At 41.9% G+C, this 19611-nt stretch overlaps 1 protein-coding gene across 1 annotated transcript in view; it reads left to right on the top strand.

Annotated features, from left to right (window-relative positions):
* Positions 1-18670, top strand: part of ADRB2 (adrenoceptor beta 2) — a 59179-nt gene extending 40509 nt beyond the window's left edge. Inside the window, exon 2 of the mRNA XM_035105289.3 lies at positions 16635-18670. Coding sequence (XP_034961180.1) covers positions 16635-16669 — 35 coding nt within the window. The 3' untranslated portion in view covers positions 16670-18670. The remainder of the gene's footprint in view (positions 1-16634) is intronic.
* Positions 18671-19611: the final 941 nt, after the last annotated feature.

The following is a 19611-nucleotide window of genomic DNA, read 5'->3' as shown; positions in this document are numbered from 1 at the left end:
CGGCGGTTCGAATCCCTGTGACGGGGTGAGCTCCTGTTGCTTGGTCCCAGCTCCTGCCAACCTAGCAGTTCGAAAGCACGTCAAAATGCAAGTAGATAAATAGGAACCGCTACAGCGGGAAGGTAAACGGTGTTTCCATGTGCTGCTCTGGTTTGCCAGAAGCAGCTTTGTCATGCTGGCCACATGATCTGGAAGCTGTACGCCGGCTCCCTCGGCCAATAATGTGAGATGAGCGCGCAACCCCAGAGTCGGTCACGACTGGACCTAGTCGTCAGGGGTCCCTTTACCTTTACCTTTAACAAGGGTGTTACTAAAGAATGATGCTTTCCTCCCACAATTTTCCTGCAGTCTAGATCCTGGGGAACTGTTTGTAAAAGGGAAGGAATCAATAATATACTAATAGAGATTAGCATGGATGAGACGTTAGAACCTCTTTTGTGGTGAAACGGTTGTTCATCTTGGCAATATTTAGCTTAATTGTATCCTTTCATCGGCAAGAAAAGATTTGTGGGAGGCAAATTGTATAAAATCACCAGCTGTGGCTCTGCGGAGAGCAAGCTGACTGGATGAAGAGAGGGCAAATGTGTCTGGTTTCATTGCTTTAAAGAAGTGGCAGGACGGGGGAAGATGAGCTTTGTTAGCTGAGAGTTTTCATCCCATGACATAATCCAATCCCAGGTCTCTGTAATCTGATGTGTCATTTTCTTCCAAATGTCTCTATTCCATTAGCATAACACTGTTCTTTTCTTGTTTCTTTTAAGTGCTTCAAACAGTTAGATTTAGGGCTAAAATGTTTTCCCAGCAAGAGTCCACATCCACCCATGCAGCTGCCATTTTCCAAACAGCAATCCCTCTGGACTTGATCTTGGTTGGATCCTGCAAGGGTACCCATTTCAGGCTGCAATCCTATATGTACTCACCTGGAAGTAAGCACCACAACCTCTGAGTAGACATATGTAGGATTACGCTGTTGAGCAGTGAAAGCTCCAGCTAGATCACCGTTTCCGAAACTTGGGTCTCCAGCTGTTTTTGGACAACAACTCCCATCATGCCTAGCTAGCAAGACCAGTGGTCAGGGATGATGGGAACTGTAGTCCAAAAGCAGCTGGAGACCCAAGTTTCAGAAACACTGAGCTAGATCAGTTGCAGGTGGGGTCTCCAACAAAATGCTTCCAATAACTCCAGATTTGATTATTATTAGTATTTTTTTTTTTAAAAAAAACCATCATTAGTGAAGGCTTTAATCATCCCAGGTTGAATGCACAATATACGCTAGTTACCCAAATCCATTCAAATCAATGAGTTATTAACATTCAGGATGATGTATAAAGGAAAGGACTCAGCCATTCAAATGTGGGCAAATGGGTTCCAGCTGGCAAATGTTAGATTCATGTGGTTTGTGTGCTTCAAGTTTCCTGTATCCTAGGTCAGATTTGGCAACAGTATATTATTTGGTGACTTTAAAAGAGAAGCTGTCTTATGTAAATGCACATGCCTGTTCATAGCTATCAAGGTTCAGAAAAGGCTTAAGCATTCTGGCTGCTTGTTTTCATGGTGCATCTGCATTTTTGCATGATATGCAAATGATATTTATGCAGAGGAGAGGGACATGCCACATTGCATGTTAAGAGCTATTATGCTTCACATGTCATTATATTTTCCATGCAAAACCCCGTCCCTCGTTAAAGAGTAACAAGCTTCTCTGGGAAGGTTCTGGACACAAGTCTCTCATTGGCCAGTATCTTGCCTTGCCTTTTTGGCCAAGATCTATCATCTATTTATGCTCTGCCTCATGTGGAATTTTGTTCCTTCTTCAAGAGAAATTAGCTTTTCTGGGAAGGTACTGGGCACAAGTCTCTCACTGGGCAGGAACCTTGCCCCTCCTGCTTGCTATAATACAGTGGAACCTCGGTTTACGAACACCTCGGTTTACGAATTTTCGGTTTACGAACGCCGTGGACCCATCTGGAACGGATTAATCCACTTTCCATTACTTTCAATGGGAAAGTTCGCTTCAGTTTATGAACGCTTCAGTTTATGAACAGACTTCCGGAACCAATTACACCCATGCTTCAGGTTAAGTATGCTTCAGGTTGAGTACTCCGCAGACCCTTCTGGAACGGATTAATCCACTTTCCATTACTTTCAATGGGAAAGTTCACTTCAGTTTATGAACACTTCAGTTTATGAACAGACTTCTGGAACCAATTGTGTTCATAAACCGAGGTACCACTGTAATGTAGATTCTTGTTTCACACCTTGTGAATGTCACTTGGGAGAGGGGAGCAGCAGCTGAAATTTGCAACGTACGTGACCAGCCTCCTTTTCAATCTCATCTCAAGATCCCCACATCCCTTGCTTGACTAACCTGCTCAGATTTATCAAGGGGTATATATATGGGTGAAATTGCACAGCTTTGTTATGAGCAGTCCAACTTTGGAGTCTAAAATGCTGAGAGGAAGATACACCGTCATAGAGTGGAAAACACTGTAAGGGTTCAAAGATTTCAGGGTTTTCTTCTTTCTCCTAATCCTATTGAGTCATGTGCTCCATCCCACTCCCAGGAAAACTGGAACCCAATACATTTGCCAGGGCAAATGCTTGCTGCTCACATGCCTGAAATATTTTTTTAAAACCCAAGCTCCAAATCCTTATATTCATATCTTTAAAAAAAAAACAAGGGGGAAATTCTATTCATGTGATGTTTATTTTATCTATATGTGTGGGTTGTTCCTATCCCATCTATTAACTGAATTTCTGAAAGCAGCATGCAGCTTATTTCAAGTGCAATGAACTAGAAGGGCAATGCCATAGAGCTGAGCTCCTGACTGGGATATTACTGCTGCTTCCTGGGCAGGGCAGGGCCAATCCACAACCCCCCCAACCCTGACCTGGCCCCTGCCCCATCCCAGTAAGCAGCAGCAAATGCTGATGTTGCGAATGCCCCCCCACCTCATCCCACCTCATTCCCCTGGCTGCTGACCATAGTTGACATGTAACCGAAAGTGTCACAAACTTCTATCAACTTGCTTTGCTCTACATGCTTTACGAAAGCTGGATTTTTGCAACTATATATATAAAGAAGTCCCACCCAGTTATGCCTATTAAATGCCATGGTGGCATCTGTTTGGCACATGGTATTTGTTTTCCAGTACCGTAGTAGGTAGAGTATAATTCTGTGCGTTACTATTTCCTGAAGGTTTTATGTGTTTGTTCAAAGACAGAGCAGGCCAACCCTGAAACAAAGTGTAATGTGCTGAATACTGGTGTGTACACATTTTCAGACAGAAGGCATCTGTCAGCTGAGCAGGTGAAGGAGGCAGCATTCAGCGAATTCCCTTCTACCCGCTGTCGTCCTCCAAATCTGCTCTGGAGGGGGACCAAAAATCTGCCTCCCATCAGCAGAGCAACACCAATCGGATTCACCCTATGTGTGTTGCGCTGGGACACATATTTGCTTTAAAATGAAGTTCTACTTTAAAAGCACCAGTTTTAAAAGTGTAATTTTGTTGCACGTTATTTGCCCCCAGGCTCTTCTGAAAATACATTGACGCATAAAGAGGAGGGTTTGCTGTGTCTCATGTCATCCCTGTAGCAATAGACTTGAGATCCAAAATTGTTGGCAGTAGATTGTCACCCTTTCACAGCTTTAAACACACACACACACACACACACACACACACACACACACACACACACACACACCACTTCATTCCTCCCCTTAGTGTCACCATTTAGAGGATCCATGATTTCCCAAGTGGTAGAAAGAGAGTTAGCAAAATGGGCTATAAGTAGATGGTGCACTGACCTTGTGTGTCTACAGATCTGTCAATCAATATTGAAATTTCATAAAAGAAGCCTCACTGCTGGCTCCATCCTGCTGTTTCCATCCTACCCTAATAAGCACTGAATGAGCATTGCTTCTCATTTCCAAGCAATGGGCTCTGAAACCTCTCAGGCGAGACCTTCAAGTGGTCATTGCAAAGCCTGTGGCACCCTGCCAAAGAAGGGGAGTGGATTTCCAAAGCACACCCCCCCCCCAGCACTCAACTGTGTGGACCACCTGTAACATCAGAGCAGATAAGTAAATGACCGCCAAAAGGGTCACAGGATAAAATTAAATGTTGCACTAAGGCAATATCTGCAAAATAATTTCTGCTTGCCAGACAGAACAATTTCCCCATTCCATGCCTTGTTCTGGTTTTTTTTCCCCTGACCCTCCCAATAAGATTTGGGAGAGGGCACAGGAGTTGTGTAGTGAGGGAGAAGAAGGGGGAGAGTCATGTCACGATAGTGGCACCTGTTGCACTGGAACAGGAGTAGGCAACCTAAGGTCCATGGGCCACACAGGGGTCGTTTAACCAGCCCCCGAACCAAACCACCCACTCGGCGAGTCCCCACGTGCTGGGCTAAACCGGCACAGCACGGCGCGGGAACTTGCTTCTGCGGCTCCGGAAATGGCGTCTGCGCAGGTGCAGAAGCTGGAAATCGCATCTGCGCAGCCACAGACGCTGGAAATCGTGGGAGCATGCACTTATGCACACACACACACCCCATCCACCCCATGGAGGGATCTCTGCTGGAGTGAACCGGCCCAGGCCAGGTAAACCTTGTTGACCCCTGGAATCTGCTAGTGCAACAACTTACTTGGATCCAGCTCATAGTTCCCCTGTCAACAATGGTTCATTGTGACATCAGAGTCAATCAGCCAATAGCATTAAAAATGTGAGCCTATTAGAGAGGCAGAGAAGGTGAAAGTAAAGTAAGATGGGAGAAAGGGATTGGAAGGCCTCATCCATAGCCTCACTTAATGAGGGGGTTGTTTGCTAATTGTAACATAGTGGGGAAAGCCAGTAAGAAGTTTTGTAGAGATTGCATTCAAATAGTACTTTATGGCAATGCAGAGGTAAATTGTCTTGTGATACTCCCGTGATGTTTTCTGCTTATTTGCAGTTGTCAAAATGCCCTTTTACTATGCTCTTGGTGCCTTATACCTACATGCAAATGCCTGAGAGACGATGCCTTAGAATTCACTCTCCATTCTTCTGGAGAAAAGTTAAGAAATTGGGTATGCATCTCGGCAAGTCTAGAAATATTTCTAGTAGAGCTACATGGGCGATTGGAAAAGGAGGGATCCTGGTACAAGACCATGCAAACAGGTATGCACAAATGGTTATCAAGAGCCTGGAATACATACCATAGAACAAGTGCTATCAGAACAGTATTGTGTTGTAAAGACCTCACATAGATTTCCTGGTGATTGCCAGCATTTCATAAACATGTCATCTGAAAGAAACCCAGGGGTTTGATCATGAGGAAGTAACATTTCCCAGAATGGGTTAGAGGAATTAGTCAGCCGGTGGGAATCACAGCTCTTTCAAATTCCACAAACAATTGCCTTACATCTGGAGAAACATTTCCATCACATGGAGCCAAATGTCTACAAAGGTTTCCTCACTAAGAATCTGAATCCATTTTAATCTGAAGGATTTGAAAGCAATTTATTGCAAGCATTTAAATGTTCATATGCAAGGCAAGGAAGGATACCCTGTTTCATATCCTTTAATCTCTTGTCTCATCCCTCTTCATTACCACTACTCTTTGCATCATGTCCAAAATGATCTGTTCTAGATACTAAAAAAGAAGTATTGATTTCAGCGGTGTGAATTTCTTATTTTAAATTGTGCAAAGCTATTCATTCAAAATGTCTCCCTTCAATGTGCTTCCAAATTTGCCATGCACCAAATAGACACTAAAGGTCTAGTACTTATTATTTTATATATTACCTATTATACACTGCCTTTCAGAGCTATGCAGCTTATGCCAGGCAGTTGCCATGAAGCAAATTAAATACAAAATTCACAAGGGAGTGATAAATCTAAAAACCAGCAGTAATATAGTAAATAGATACTATAGTAAATAAATAAAGCTGTGTACACACTCCCATTCATTCTGCATACAGTGGAACCTTGGTTTATGAACACCTTGGTTTATGAATTTTCGGTCCGGAACACCACGGACCCATCTGGAACGGATTAATTCACTTTCCATTACTTTCAATGGGAAAGTTCACTTCAGTTTATGAACGCTTCAGTTTATGAACAGACTTCCAGAACCAATTACACCCATGCTTTGGGTTAAGTACGCTTCAGGTTGAATACTCCGCGGACCTGTCTGGAACGGATTAATCCACTTTCCATTACTTTCAATGGGAAAGTTCGCTTCAGTTTATGAACGCTTCAGTTTATGAACAAACTTCCGGAACCAATTCTGTTCATAAACCGAGGTACCACTGTACAGTGTTCTCCCATCATTGGTTTGGGAAGCGGTGTTTAGCCAAATCCATATTTATCCTGTTATGTATGAAATACTGTGCTTTGAGAAGAAGACTTAGCTGTGAACGACTAAACAACAAACAAAGCTGGTAACATGCTCACAGCTCAAGTGTTTAATCAAAGGATGGTAATTATGTAATATTGCATAATATTGCATTCTGAGTGGCACCAACTAAGGGTTTGTGCTGATACAGTTTGCAAAAAAACAGCAGGAGCCTGTGGCTGAAATTGCAATTCAGGTGTTTCTCTGGGTTCTGCTCCAGAATGATCATTCCCAGCCAGCTTCAAAAAGCATTATGATGTTTTATTAGTATGGAGGTGGAGGTGAATGCTTGCCTGGAGGTGAGATGGCAAAGGGTTGCTAGCAGTAATCAAAGAGGAGGCATTTTGCAAGAATATTAAATGTGACAATTGGCACTTAATGACTCACTGCGTAACCATGGCAGGAGGAGATGAAAGCAATTAACCTTCCATATATGAGCCACAACAATATTCTGAGCTAATAGTCAGCTATTGAAAGTACTGTATTTAATCCCCTGACATTCCTGGTTCAATCAACTGCTTTGCAGCCCCCTCATCCTTTCATTTTCAGATCTCATTTGAATGGTGGATAGAACAAAGATGGGGGTGAACTAGTATTTTCAAACAGGCAGGTAAAAAAATTGGATGGACAAAGAACATTTCTCTACTTCCCTTTCTGGGCAAAGTTAATAGACGGTTTGGGTGAAAATTATTGTTGTTGTTTCTTCCCACCTGTAGTACCACAACAAGAGATTTTCATATGTGAAAATGGCTGATTAATAATACACTGACATTGACATGCATGTGTGAACTCTCAAATGATCAAAGGTACAGTGTTGTTGAGTTGTAACATTTCCCAACTATTCACCCATATTATGATTTTTTTTGTATCTTGGAAACAATTGATTGTTTTTCTTTTAAACCCTGTCTTTTCAAACCATCTACACCACCACTACCATATTATGATAAATTAGCTTTATTTAAGAAGATAAGAAGAACCTTGCTGGATGAGTCCAGTGGTCCATCTAGTCCTGCATCCTGTTCTCACTGTGGCCAGCCAGATGCCTACAGGAAGCCCCCAAAGACCTGAGCACAACAGCACTCTCTCTTCCTGCAGTTTCCAGCAACTGATGTTCAGAGACATATTGCCTCCCACTGTGGAGGCAGAGCATAACCATTGTGGCTAGTAGGCATTGACGGCACCCTAAAGGCTAACAGCTTTATTGTGGCATAAGCTGTTGAAGTCGGCATTAGTTCGCAATAAACTGTTAGGCTCTGTTCAATGGTGTTGCTCAGCTGATACTGGCAAAGGCTTCATGTAGTCATTCTACGTACTCCCCCTCTCTCCATCTAGGAAGTAGGACCCCCCCATTTTGTTTCCATTTTAAAGAAAAAGAATGCAAATAGTAATACCACGACTGGTCTTGTCACAAATCAATGTGAAACAATCACTTTAGGCGGCAAATTCTAGAGGGGCTATGAATCATCTGGTGCTGATTTACAGAAGATTGGGGGGGCTGCAGAAAAGAGAGCCCCCCCCCAAATTGCTGTCATCCTAATTCCACTGATAGAAATCTTACAGGCATCAGCTGAGCAACCCCATTGGATAGAGTCCTAACCATTTTTGTGTGTGGAGCAGAGCCCACTTCAACAGCTTATGCCACAATGAAACTGTTAGCCTTCCAGGTGCCGTAAGACTCCTTTTTGTTTCTACAGGAACAGTAAACAAGGTGGGGAGATATATGGGGACTCTGTTTTGCCTGCTCCTGCTGAGTTGCATCTGTTCCACATTCTGAATAAACCGCAGAGTTGTTTATTGCCGATGGGGGAGAGAGAACATCCCTTAACTCTAAATTCTAAGGTTCACATTGTGTGTTTTTTTAAAAAAAATTCCTCCCCCACCCTCTCCAATTTGTCTGCAGGGTTTTTCTATTTCCTTGGCATATTGGCACCACCAAGTGGCGATGTTCTAATCTGCCATGGAATTAGTGCTAAATGCTTGGAAGATGATAAACAACTTCTCAAAATATGAGGAGCGCCAACTGAATGGCGCACAAACTGGTCTTGTTTTCTGCTGCAGAGCCATGGAAGTTACTGTAAGTAAATAAGAATTTTATGGGAAGCCAACGTCTCCTGCCTCAATCTGAGAAATGGAGACTTCCCCAAACCTTTTTTTTTTTAACAGACATTGATATTCTGCAGAAGACAAATGTCATCTGTGTAATGTGAGGTTCAACTTTATTCTAATGATGCTCTGGCCATTTTCACACCTGCATGTGGATGAGGGCTGGCCATGATCACTATTTCCCTGTATGCAAAAAAGATGGCATGAACTCACCCTCTGCCTCATTGTAAATGTGGAGGCTTAAACTTCCCCCCTTTCCTCGTTGAGCATTATTGACATGAGAATTGCTGAAACTTGAGTCCAAAACAATATTGTTCAGGATGTCTTGGGCCTCTCTGGATCTCCTTTTTTATTACCATTTGTGCTTATGGTGGTATCAGGGCAGTTATACATGACCCTGCTTTCGGTACTGTTTGTGCCTCCAAAGATTTTGAGGCAGGCATATGGCTTCATTTCCAATTGGTGCATATCCCATACCATCCTGCTAAAATCCTTTAACTTTTCTTTTCATTTTTACTGCAGCTACTTTGCTTTATTTATTTATTTTGCCCCACTTTTGTTAAACCAAGAATGCCCCACCAGAGGACAATAGTAAAACAACATTGGGGAAACATCACAGAACAATGAATAAATGATTGCACTTCTGGACCCGATGCAAAGTGCTTGTATGTAAAGTTCTATATGACCTGAGACCCAAGCTGTTGAGTCTCTATATGCTCCGACCCATACCTTGTGGTCTGTGGTAGAGGCCCTTCAAACAGCACCACTGCTACAAATGACAAGGAGGGTGGGATTTCTCTGTGGTAGCACCTTGTCTTTGAAACTCCCTCTCGCCCGGAGGAAATTAGGCAGTCCCCATCCCTGACCATATCCAGGAGGAATTTAGACCTGAGAATTGTAGCTCTGTGAGGGATAAACTGCAGTTCACAGGATTCTTTGGGAGACGTCAAGTGCTTTAAGTGTATATTGGATGTGCTTTGAATTTATGGTGTGGCTATGCCCCTGCAAATTCAGCAGGCACAAAAGCCATCTGGGCATTGTCTTCCGCATTATGGTGAGATGGTTTGAATTTCTATTTCTATTATAGTAATTATTTCTAAATTTGCATCTGTACACATATAAAATTGGCATATGCAAATCTTCATCTTTTTTTGTGAGGCATTTCCTCTCCTTTGGGAATGCAGAAGTGGTCACACTACTTTGGATGCAATCCTGCTGGAACGGAGCATGTTCAAGTCCTATTCATTCACTTCAGTGGGAGCATTTGGCACAAGCTTGATTTTCAGCTTAATTACATTTTTGGAACAGTGCTGTATGATTAATGAGATCCCATTTTTTGTTTGGAAATGGTTTTCTTTAAGTTCCCTGGACAGTTTTGCATGCATATACTTTATTCTAAGTTCTCTTCATTCATTGCCCTATCATCTGTTCACTTAATCACAACTGAACGGAAGAGTTTCTCCCATTAAACTTCTTTTCTTTACATCTTGTATATGCAGCAGTAGGATTATAACAGTTTGCTGTCCTCTGCACCATTGGCCAGATTGAACTACTGTATGCCATTATAGCAGCCTTTCTTAAGCTTTCTCAATGTCCCCAGACATTGTTGCACTACAACTCTCATCATCTTCTAGCTAGGGATAATGGAAGTTGTAGTCAAGCAACAACTGGGGACCCAAGCGTGAGAAAGACTGTGTTATTGTATACTTGCTTATGTTTGGATTCAGGGGGCATACAGTAGCTCAGCTCCCAGAAAGTGTCAGTAATCAGGTGGATGGCCAAAATCTTGACTGAATAGCAGTGTTTATTCCAACTGCAGCCTGAAACATAACTGAATGGACAGAGTCAAATAATGAGAGAGAGAGATATACCCTGAGATATTCAGGAGGGGCAGGAAGTAACATTCTTAAATATATCTTGACAATATATCACAGTAACAAAATGTCCAAATTCCAGAGGGGTAGCCACGTTAGTCTGTTGCAGCAAGAGCAACAAAAAGTCTTTTGACACCTTAAAGGCAAACTTTTTTAATGGCATAAGCTTCTTTGAACTAGAGTCCACTTCAGCAGATGCACAATGTGTAATTCTTGGTGGTCAGTTATATATCTACATAAGGGTGTAAAGAGAAATGTTAAAGCTGGAGTTAAATGACAATGATTTCAAAAAGTTCCATTTGTGACCATTCCGTTAAATATATGCAAACTGATCCTTCACAGCATCAGCAATTGGCAATAGCACACTCATCTTAGACAATACAACTTTAAATTATTAAAAGTGAGTGAAGATACCCTTCACAACAGCAATGGTGGTGATGGGGATAACAGCATCATCTTAGCACTGCTGAGAACATTTAACAGCAGCACCAGAGCAGAATACCACTGTCACTATTCAGACCCAAATGAATAGAATTGAACTTTTTGACAATTCAGCAATTTCATGCTAGAGTTTCCATTGGACGTTCCTTTGGTCCTGCTCTAACTACTCAGGGTGATATTCGAGCAATAGAATGTTCATTAATAGTGCAGTTTATGTGAGGGAAGTGGAACATCGGAATGGATAGAGGAAAAGAGGCATGGGGGAGCTATGTACTGTTGCCATAAAGAGCAGAAAAGGCAAGGCAGGGGATAGGTGAGCTCTAGGATAGATCTAGGTAGGACTGGAGGAGATATTTACCTGAAACCCTGGAGAGCCACTGCCAGTAGACCATACTGATCTAGATGAATCAGTAGCGGGCTGAAAAAGGAACCTAAAGGAATGGTGGATTAAGAAGGCAGGGAGTGGTGGTGAGGGTGGTGGGTTTTTAAAATAAGCTGTAAGAAGCACTTGTCCTAAAGGCAGAATGGATTGCATGCTGTCAGCAGAAGTATACAGTCAAAGAACAGGACCAAGCATCAAGAAGAGCAAAAATGTATTGAGAGATGGACTTATGAGCCAGTCTTTATGGCTCAGTTCTTTAGATTGTGCTCATTGCTCTTGGGAGGGATCATTTGGCCCTAGAGCAAAGGCAGGTTTGCATGAGGACCGATCAGTGGTCAGCTGTAGGCAAGTGTTTGTTTTTGGGTCTGACTCAGTGAATGAATTTGGCCAAGTGTCATTCATGGGTCAAGAAGCATGGCCATGAGAGGTCATGGAACCTAAATCTCTCACTGGGTTACCCAGAGCAGCAGATAGCTAGAATTCCAGCTCAACATCTGATTTTTTACTTCATGAGACAGATGTTTAGGGCAAAAGCATCTGTTGTGTTTTCGCTCTCTCCCTCTGCATCTCATTCCTCGTTCATGCACAGCAGTAAAAAAAGAAAGAAAAGGTTGTCAAACACTTAATAATCCCTGTTTCCATCACAATTTGATGAATGTAATTTTCACATCATTTGCTGTAGTTTTACAAGGTAATAGTGTTCACTGAGGAGGAGAAGGTGGTAGTTTATTTACCCTTTATACAGTGAAGAAAAGACGGAACCAGAGAAAGAATGTATGGTTGTGAGTGGTTCACCTGCGAACTAGGCACATCTGCTACAAAATTAGGTTGATTTTTATACCAGTTTAACACTCATGACTTGCATAAATAATCCTAGGACCTGCAGCTTGCTGAGGCTGCTAATTATGTCTTATTTATTAAAGTATTTTCAATGCCACTCTTCTGCCAAAGAAAGCTTCCAGGGTGGTTTGCAGATATCAACAGCAGGAGAGATCTTACCATCGGATTTATAATCTGAAAGTGGCACAAAGGGGGAAAGAGAGAATAGGAGATAGGAGCAGGGAAAGCCAACCTAAACACTAGTTCTTATTTATAAAGCTTTAACGACAAGCTGGATTGGAAACAGTTGAAAGAAAGCATGAGCCAAATGCGGTTGGTATCTCAGTTGAGCCAATGGAGTGGCCCTGCTTCCCTTTGCCCCCTTGACTGCAGTCTGATGGAATGGCTGCTGCCAGGTGACAGCTGGGGGGAAAGGAAAACTGGTGATGCTTTCAGAGATTTATAAAGAGAAAATTTATAGCCCCTTACATTTCCCTGGAGGGGAGAGAATAGCAGTGGTACCTCGGGTTAAGAACTTAATTCGTTCCGTTCTTAACCTGAAACCGTTCTTAACCTGAGGCACCGCTTTAGCTAATGGGGCCTCCTGCCGCCACCGTGCGATTTCTGTTCTCATCCTGAGGTAAAGTTCTTAACCCGAGGTACTACTTCCGGGTTAGCAAAGTCTGTAACTTGAAGTGTCTGTAACCTGAAGCGTCTGTAACCCGAGGTACCACTGTATGTTAGATGTAGATGGGCATTAAGCATTTAGTTTTCAGCCTGGTCTTCATGCTTTGGGGAACAGAACAGCCCTTCACAAAATATTAGTGATCATTCTCTGTGTCATACAGGGATTGTGGTCTTCTGAAAATCTGATTGGAAAGCTCTATAGCTACAAAAATAGAACAAAGCAAGTTAACAATGGAATTTTTTTTATATAAAAATGCTTTCATATACAGTATTAAGTAAATCCTTTCACACAAGATAGTTGAAAATGTAAAAAGTAAAATTACCCCAGGTGTGTCACCTCACCTCACCAGGTCTGTGATTTCCTACAAGAAATGAGAAAGGAAAGAACTGTTAGGAAACATGGCACTATGGGAGGCAAGTGGATTACGTGAATTAAGATCAACTATGAAAGAAAGTTTACTGAAATCATGCTGTCAAGGAGCAGGAGCAGACACCTGTTCATCCAGTATTTGAAAATAAGGCACATCATAACCAGTTTATTAAAAAGATTTGGTACACTGAGAGAAAACACAAGATTTGAAATATTAATTTCAAAAAGCAACCACTCAAAAGGAATCATAGGAGATATATAAAATAACTGCAGAACTGTAATCATCCCAGCCTAGATGTCAATCAAAATGGGATGCAGATATACAGTATATCTCAAGAAAAATGGGCGTGGTTCTGGGAGAAACATTTCCAAATTTACACTTTGTATGAGTTTAAAATCTATAAAATCATGACTCATTGGTATCTGTCTCCAGATAGACTGCATAAAATAATCAGTGTTGCAGATGCTCCATATGTGACTATTTGTACTTGGAGGTATGTCCAATTATTAAATTATTTTTGGAGTCAGTATTAACAGAAAGAGATAATGTCCTTGGCTAAGTCCGCCCCAGGAATCCTATTCTAACAATATTTGGATATCTCAACAGCATCATTCCAGAGTCAAAAAATGGTAATCTATTACCTATCATTGGGATGATGCCCCAGCATGGTTGTAAGATCAGTGTTGCTGCTCCAAAATAACATCTGAACACTAGTTCATAGTCAATTAGTCTGTAGTGGAGGTTGCAATTGCTACAATTAAGTAGATTAAAATAACCGAATGTGTATTTGTTTTAAAACATTTCTGAATTGCCCTTTCATTTAAAAATAAATAAATCCAGGGTGGTTTACAATAGTTCATACAACACAATAAAAGAGCAATAATCAATAACGTGGTTAGGGGGAGTAAAAGCGCTAAAAAGAGTCGCAGCAGAAGTGAAACACCAGAGGTTTAAAGTATGAGAAAAGGGAAAAACATAGTACTTTAAAAAGATTACGGTATCCGTCAGGTGAGCTCCTCTGAGGTGAGAATTCCACAAGTTGGGTACCACAAGCAGGAGCACCACAATGTACAGGTGAAACTCGGAAAATTAGAATATTGTTGAAAAGTGCATTTATTTCAGTAATGCAACAGGTGAAACTCAGAAAATTAGAATATTGTTGAAAAGTGCATTTATTTCAGTAATGCAACTTATTATTTTTTATTTTTCTTTTAATTTTAACAAATGCTTTCTTTTGGAAATTCCATAGTAATAAAACAAATAGTTACAATAATACAAAAATAAACATCACTATTACATTTCATTAATTACATTCCATTTATAATTGACCCGCCTAATGACAAATAATTATAACAAATAAAGGCTTGACATATCTTGCTTTGCATGTCATGCATCTATCTCATATATTGGTTTCACCTTTTAAGTTGCGTTACTGAAATAAATGCACTTTTCAACGATATTCCAATTTTCCGAGTTTCACCTGTATGTTGTTTGTTATTGCGTTCCTCAGTACTATATATATTTTTATGAATCAAAGGCTGCCATTCTAGGCATGCTTAGCTGGGAGTAGGTCTCACTGACTTACTTTCAGTGGCAGCCTGTAGGGTGATTTGCTAAACAAAACCGCCACCATTCCTATCCATATGTTTACATGCTGCAAACTGCCTCCACTCTCACCCGCACCCCCATCAGTGTACATGTCCAGTTAGTATCTTTCGGCCCAAGGCACATTGCTTTCAGCTTACCTACTTTTGCCATTTAATTGTTCCAATTATCACCCAGTTTGGAGAGCTTCTTTATGCTTATTACCAACCTAAATAATTTGGTGTCATCAGCCCACGGTGAGGCATTCTTTGCCATGGACACACCAGCTAGAAAATAAGTAAGCAAATCACATGCTCAAGATGCTTTGCAGGGTGTGAGTGTACATGGGATATTCCTACACTGAGAGAAGAAAACCTCACTGAGAGGCTGTCTGTGAGACCTTCGGAAGAAAGGTTGCATTGGTCTAAGGCAGACAATGCTGGGAAACTTGCAGCCCTCCAGAAATTGTTGGACTCCAACTCCCATCAGCCCCAGCCAGCATGATCAATTTTCAGGGAAGATGGAAGCTGTAGTCCGGCAACATCTAGAGGGCCATAGATTCCCCAGCTCTGGTTTAACATATATGGAAATTAGAAGAGAACAATGATCAACTCATTTCCACCCCTCTCTTCAACAAGTATGAAATGCTTTCATAGATGTGGACCACTGTTACAATTGTAATATCTGAAAATAAATCCTTAGAAAGATTGATAAAGGAAGGCGGAGTATTGAGACAAGAATTTATTAGAACTGAATATGAGACTGGGTCCACTTACTAAGAAGCAAAAAAGAGAGAGAAAGAGATAAAAAGACAAAGTAATATACTGAGAAATTACAGATAGCAGTTGCATTACGTGGCTCAAGACTCCGGCATGCTAATGCTTGAACGTATTAAAGCAGAACCGTGTTTAATTAAAATGCACAAAAAGATACAAGCAGGATGTCAATGTAGTGCTGCAGGGGAATACAAAAAGGTTGTCTTAATTATCTCTGTAAACTTGACAAGTGTATGTCCTAATTTCCATTGATATTATAGCAACCTTAACATCCTAGGGGTGCTTCTCTTCTGGATGACCTATTGAACCCAGCTGCAGCAGAGAGGTTGTGGCCTTGGAATTCCTATGCTTTTGAGCGCATGCCTGCATAATATCAGCCAGTTTGGGGGGGGGGGGCAGGGTAGGCATTTTAAAAACACAATAGTCAAACATTTCTCCAATGAAAATAGGGACACCCTAAGGAAAAGCAAGACATTCCGGGATCAAATCAATCAAAAAATGGGGTGGCTTCTGTAAATCTGAGACTGTCCCTGGAAAATAGGGACACTTGGAAGTTTTGTTGTCCTGCTATTCAATACAATTTTACCAAACATCATACCTAAAGCAGGAACAGCAACCTATATGGTGCAAAATATCCCATTCCTTCTTGCACAGAGCATTCATTGGTGATATAGAACTGCTTTGAATCCCAAGACATTGATTGTCATTAGGTAAGCCTTTAGGTCTGTTCATAATTTTTAAATTTAACCTGCTATCGATACTCCTGTGCTATATCATTCTCCTACCATTGATTATCCCACCCGATTCAACCCAGTTGTTTTTCCTCTCATAGAAAGTTCCTTCATAATCTTAGTCAATGTCTTTTTGTGCAGGAGCAGCCCCATAGTGCAGCTAGGGCTGATGAGAATTGCAGTTCAAAGCATCCGGTGAGGACCAAGCTGGGAAAGGCTGCGTTGAGGCAATGCATTAGATATGGCAGACCAAACAATCCCTGTATGTGAGGTCTTGCTTTTGTTGAATTTGGATTCTCATTTCGTTGAATGTTGGTTTCTCATTACAGACCCACTTTGGGGCTTGAAAGATGAGAAGTTGTTATGTGATGCCACCAAAATCAGTGTCGTGAATGTGGGCAGAAGCACAAATGTTAACTGCCACACATCACCCTTTGGGTGCTTCCATACTCCAAGCTGACCAAATTGTGTTTCTTTTTCCTCTGCAGAGATCCCTGGGTGCCCTGGAATGGTTGAAAGTTGAGCGGGTTAAGCTCTTGCCCTCCAAACCATTCAGAAGCTCATGAAGAGACAAGTCGAAGCTCTGCTTTACTTCACATTCCTTTGTACAGGGATGAAGGGAAGGACAGCTAGCAAACCAAGTTTCCAGGCTGCAGCGTAAGAAAACTGCAGTGAATGAACCATTTCGGGGATTCAGCTGTGAGAAGCCAAATCAGTTCTGTGTAACTACTGCTTGAGATAGGATTGGTGGAGCCTTCGCAGTGCAATAATGAAAGGCTTTCCTGGAGCTGAGGAACGTGAGTTTCCAGAAGTAGGGGAAGAATTAATGATTTTATTAACTCACCCACACTGTCTCCACTGGAAATATCCTCAAGGAGCTGAAAAGCTTTGGGAAGACATTTTCGCATCTTGTTAGTCTACTTGAGGAAGGGACATCAAATATCTGGCTTCCTGGTGAAGGCAGCAGATTGCTAGGATTGGGACGGGATCACTATGCAGCCCAAACGTGAAAAGAATTTGGAAAGTAATACACTGAGGAGCACTCCTGTAAAACCAAATTGGTTTGCAGTGCACATTCAAAGCTGGTTTCTGCTCCTGGAAGTATTTGGCTAGCTTTTCCCAAGCCAGCACATGTCCCCATAGCCAAGTGGTTCCACAAGGACAGAAGTGAATAACCGCATTGTGGTAGGATTTCAAAAAAATTGACTCAGTGTTTAACCAAGGCCCTTATTCAGAGGCAGTTCTCAGTAATCTTGACTTCTGTGCAATATCAAGAGACCCCAAGAGACCAAGATTGAAAGGCAGCTTCTCTCTCTCTCTCTCTCTCTCTCTCTCTCTCTCTCTCTAGACTTGTAAGCAACCAAACACCCCTCATATACAGTTCTTGAAGCCAAGCTTTCTGCATCAACCTCAAAGTATCATAGGACGCCTGCATTCTTCTTTTGGAATATTGAGATGTCTGGCCTTGACTATTCAGCTCGCTCCAAGTGCTGATGATGTTCAGCCCCCTTTGCCAGGAGACACTGGGGGAAAGAAGCCTTGTTGAATACTTGGGAGAGACAGACCAGTGCCAGAGAAGCTTGTGTGAGGAGTCTGGAGTCGAAGTTGGATGGCCAAGGGTGGTTTCAGTTAACAGGGGAGAATCTTTCAAGTTGTGGTTTTATAACAAAACTCAATTCCCTGTATTTTACATTAACAACTTTGAGGTGTAAAAAAAAAAATGCTTTCAAATGTAATCTGTTTCAGCCTGGAAGGCAACAGTCAGCTTAAAAATGCAGAAGGAAAGGTTCTTCATTTTGATGATTATGTTAAGGGCTTTGTCCCATAAGATTTAAAAGATGCCTGGAGCCAAACCATGAATTATTGAGGCTTCTGTGTGTGTAGTGTCCTGTCCCTTTGACGCAGTGTGCAATATTGCTAAGGATCAAAAGACCTTCCACTGTCTGCAGCAAAAGAGGAGAAACCCATGCTATCACAAGGGGGAACGAAGCTATCCATCAGCAGAGAAGCAGGTGTTCTTGCCATTGTGTGTGACAAATGATTGTACTGCCGTTTGCTCTCATGGACTGTGTGCAAGCATGAGCCTCTTACTCATTGGACTGCTTTGAACCCATTGGATTCCTAAATATCATGTGGTGGGGTGGGGAGAAGGGATTTGGGGCTCTGCAGGGCATGTTGCCTGTGAAATTAAGACACACCGGGCTTCCATGTATGCTGCTCTAAAGTTGTGGTGTCTATTTATTTATTTATTGGGTGCACTTGTTTCCTCACCTTCCTTATTATGGGGGAAGATGGTGCCAAATCTCACAGAGCAATGGGTCACTGGCGGCTCCAAAATAAAAAATAAAAACTGAATCCATTGTGTGATGGTGTCCAATATCTGCTAGAGGAACGTTAGGGGATAAATTCTGTCATTTTATTCGTACTTTGCTGGTCCAGAAGAGACCATGTCAGTATGCTAGTGCCTTCTGTCTCCATTTCTGCTTTCTTAGCTACACTATGTGTAGTATTAAAAAAACAAATTTGATTTAATGCTTAGAGGTTCTTTACATGTCCTCTTTGTGTACAATCAGCTGGCCTAGAGCCTCACTGGATATAAACCAGGCTAGCTTCACTACAGTCTCTCTGTTTATCTATGCATATTTCTCGTGGAGCCTCTCCACTGTAGCTTCCTCTCATGCATTGCAAGCTAGTTGTACATTCGCTGCTTACGCAAAGATTTTCATTGACCACACTGGCATTTAACCATTATCTACTAGCAACAACAACAACAACAACAACAACTTGTTTATACCCTGCCCATCTGGCTGGGTTTCCCCAGCCACTCAGGGCGGCTCCCAACAGAATATTAAAAACACGATAAAACATCAAACATTAAAAACTTCCCTAAACATATGACATAGGAGGTTCCCTTATACCAAGTTAACCCATCTGTCTATTTGGCTCAGCACTGCAAACACTGGCTGGGAGTGGTTCTCCAGGTTTTCAGACAGGATAAAAGCGCCCCAACATTCTTGGTGGTTGCATGTGTGTGGACATAGATTAATGCAGCATTTGTTTACAATCATGCGGACTCCTGCAGACGACTTTGGTTTTTGAGTTTGAAAGGTTTTGAAGATGCTTCTAGGTTTTGGAAAAACTCGACAAAGGAGCAAATGCTTAAGCTTCGTTTTCCAAAACAAAAAGTATCTAAGTTCCCCTGACACTTTGCTCTCTCTCTCTCTCTCTCTCTCTCTCTCTCTCTCTCTCTCTCTCTCTCTCTCTCTCTCTCTCTCAATATTTTCCTCCAGTTCCCAAACCTCTGAAGTCCCAAGTCTCTCCTTTCTCCACTCGCCCTGGAAATTGACGTAGCCCTTGATCTTACTTAAGCATAGGTCTGCCATAAAGCACCCTAGCTTCATCCTTTCATGGCTAGATGTGCAAACATGAATGATTGGAGTTTAAACAGTCTTGATGGGAGCATGT

Source organism: Zootoca vivipara, chromosome 2, assembly GCF_965207765.1.
Source record: "Zootoca vivipara chromosome 2, rZooViv2.hap1.1, whole genome shotgun sequence".
NCBI lineage: Eukaryota > Metazoa > Chordata > Lepidosauria > Squamata > Lacertidae > Zootoca > Zootoca vivipara.
Note: the sequence above shows the minus strand (reverse complement) of the source record. Positions and strands in the feature narration are given on the sequence as shown.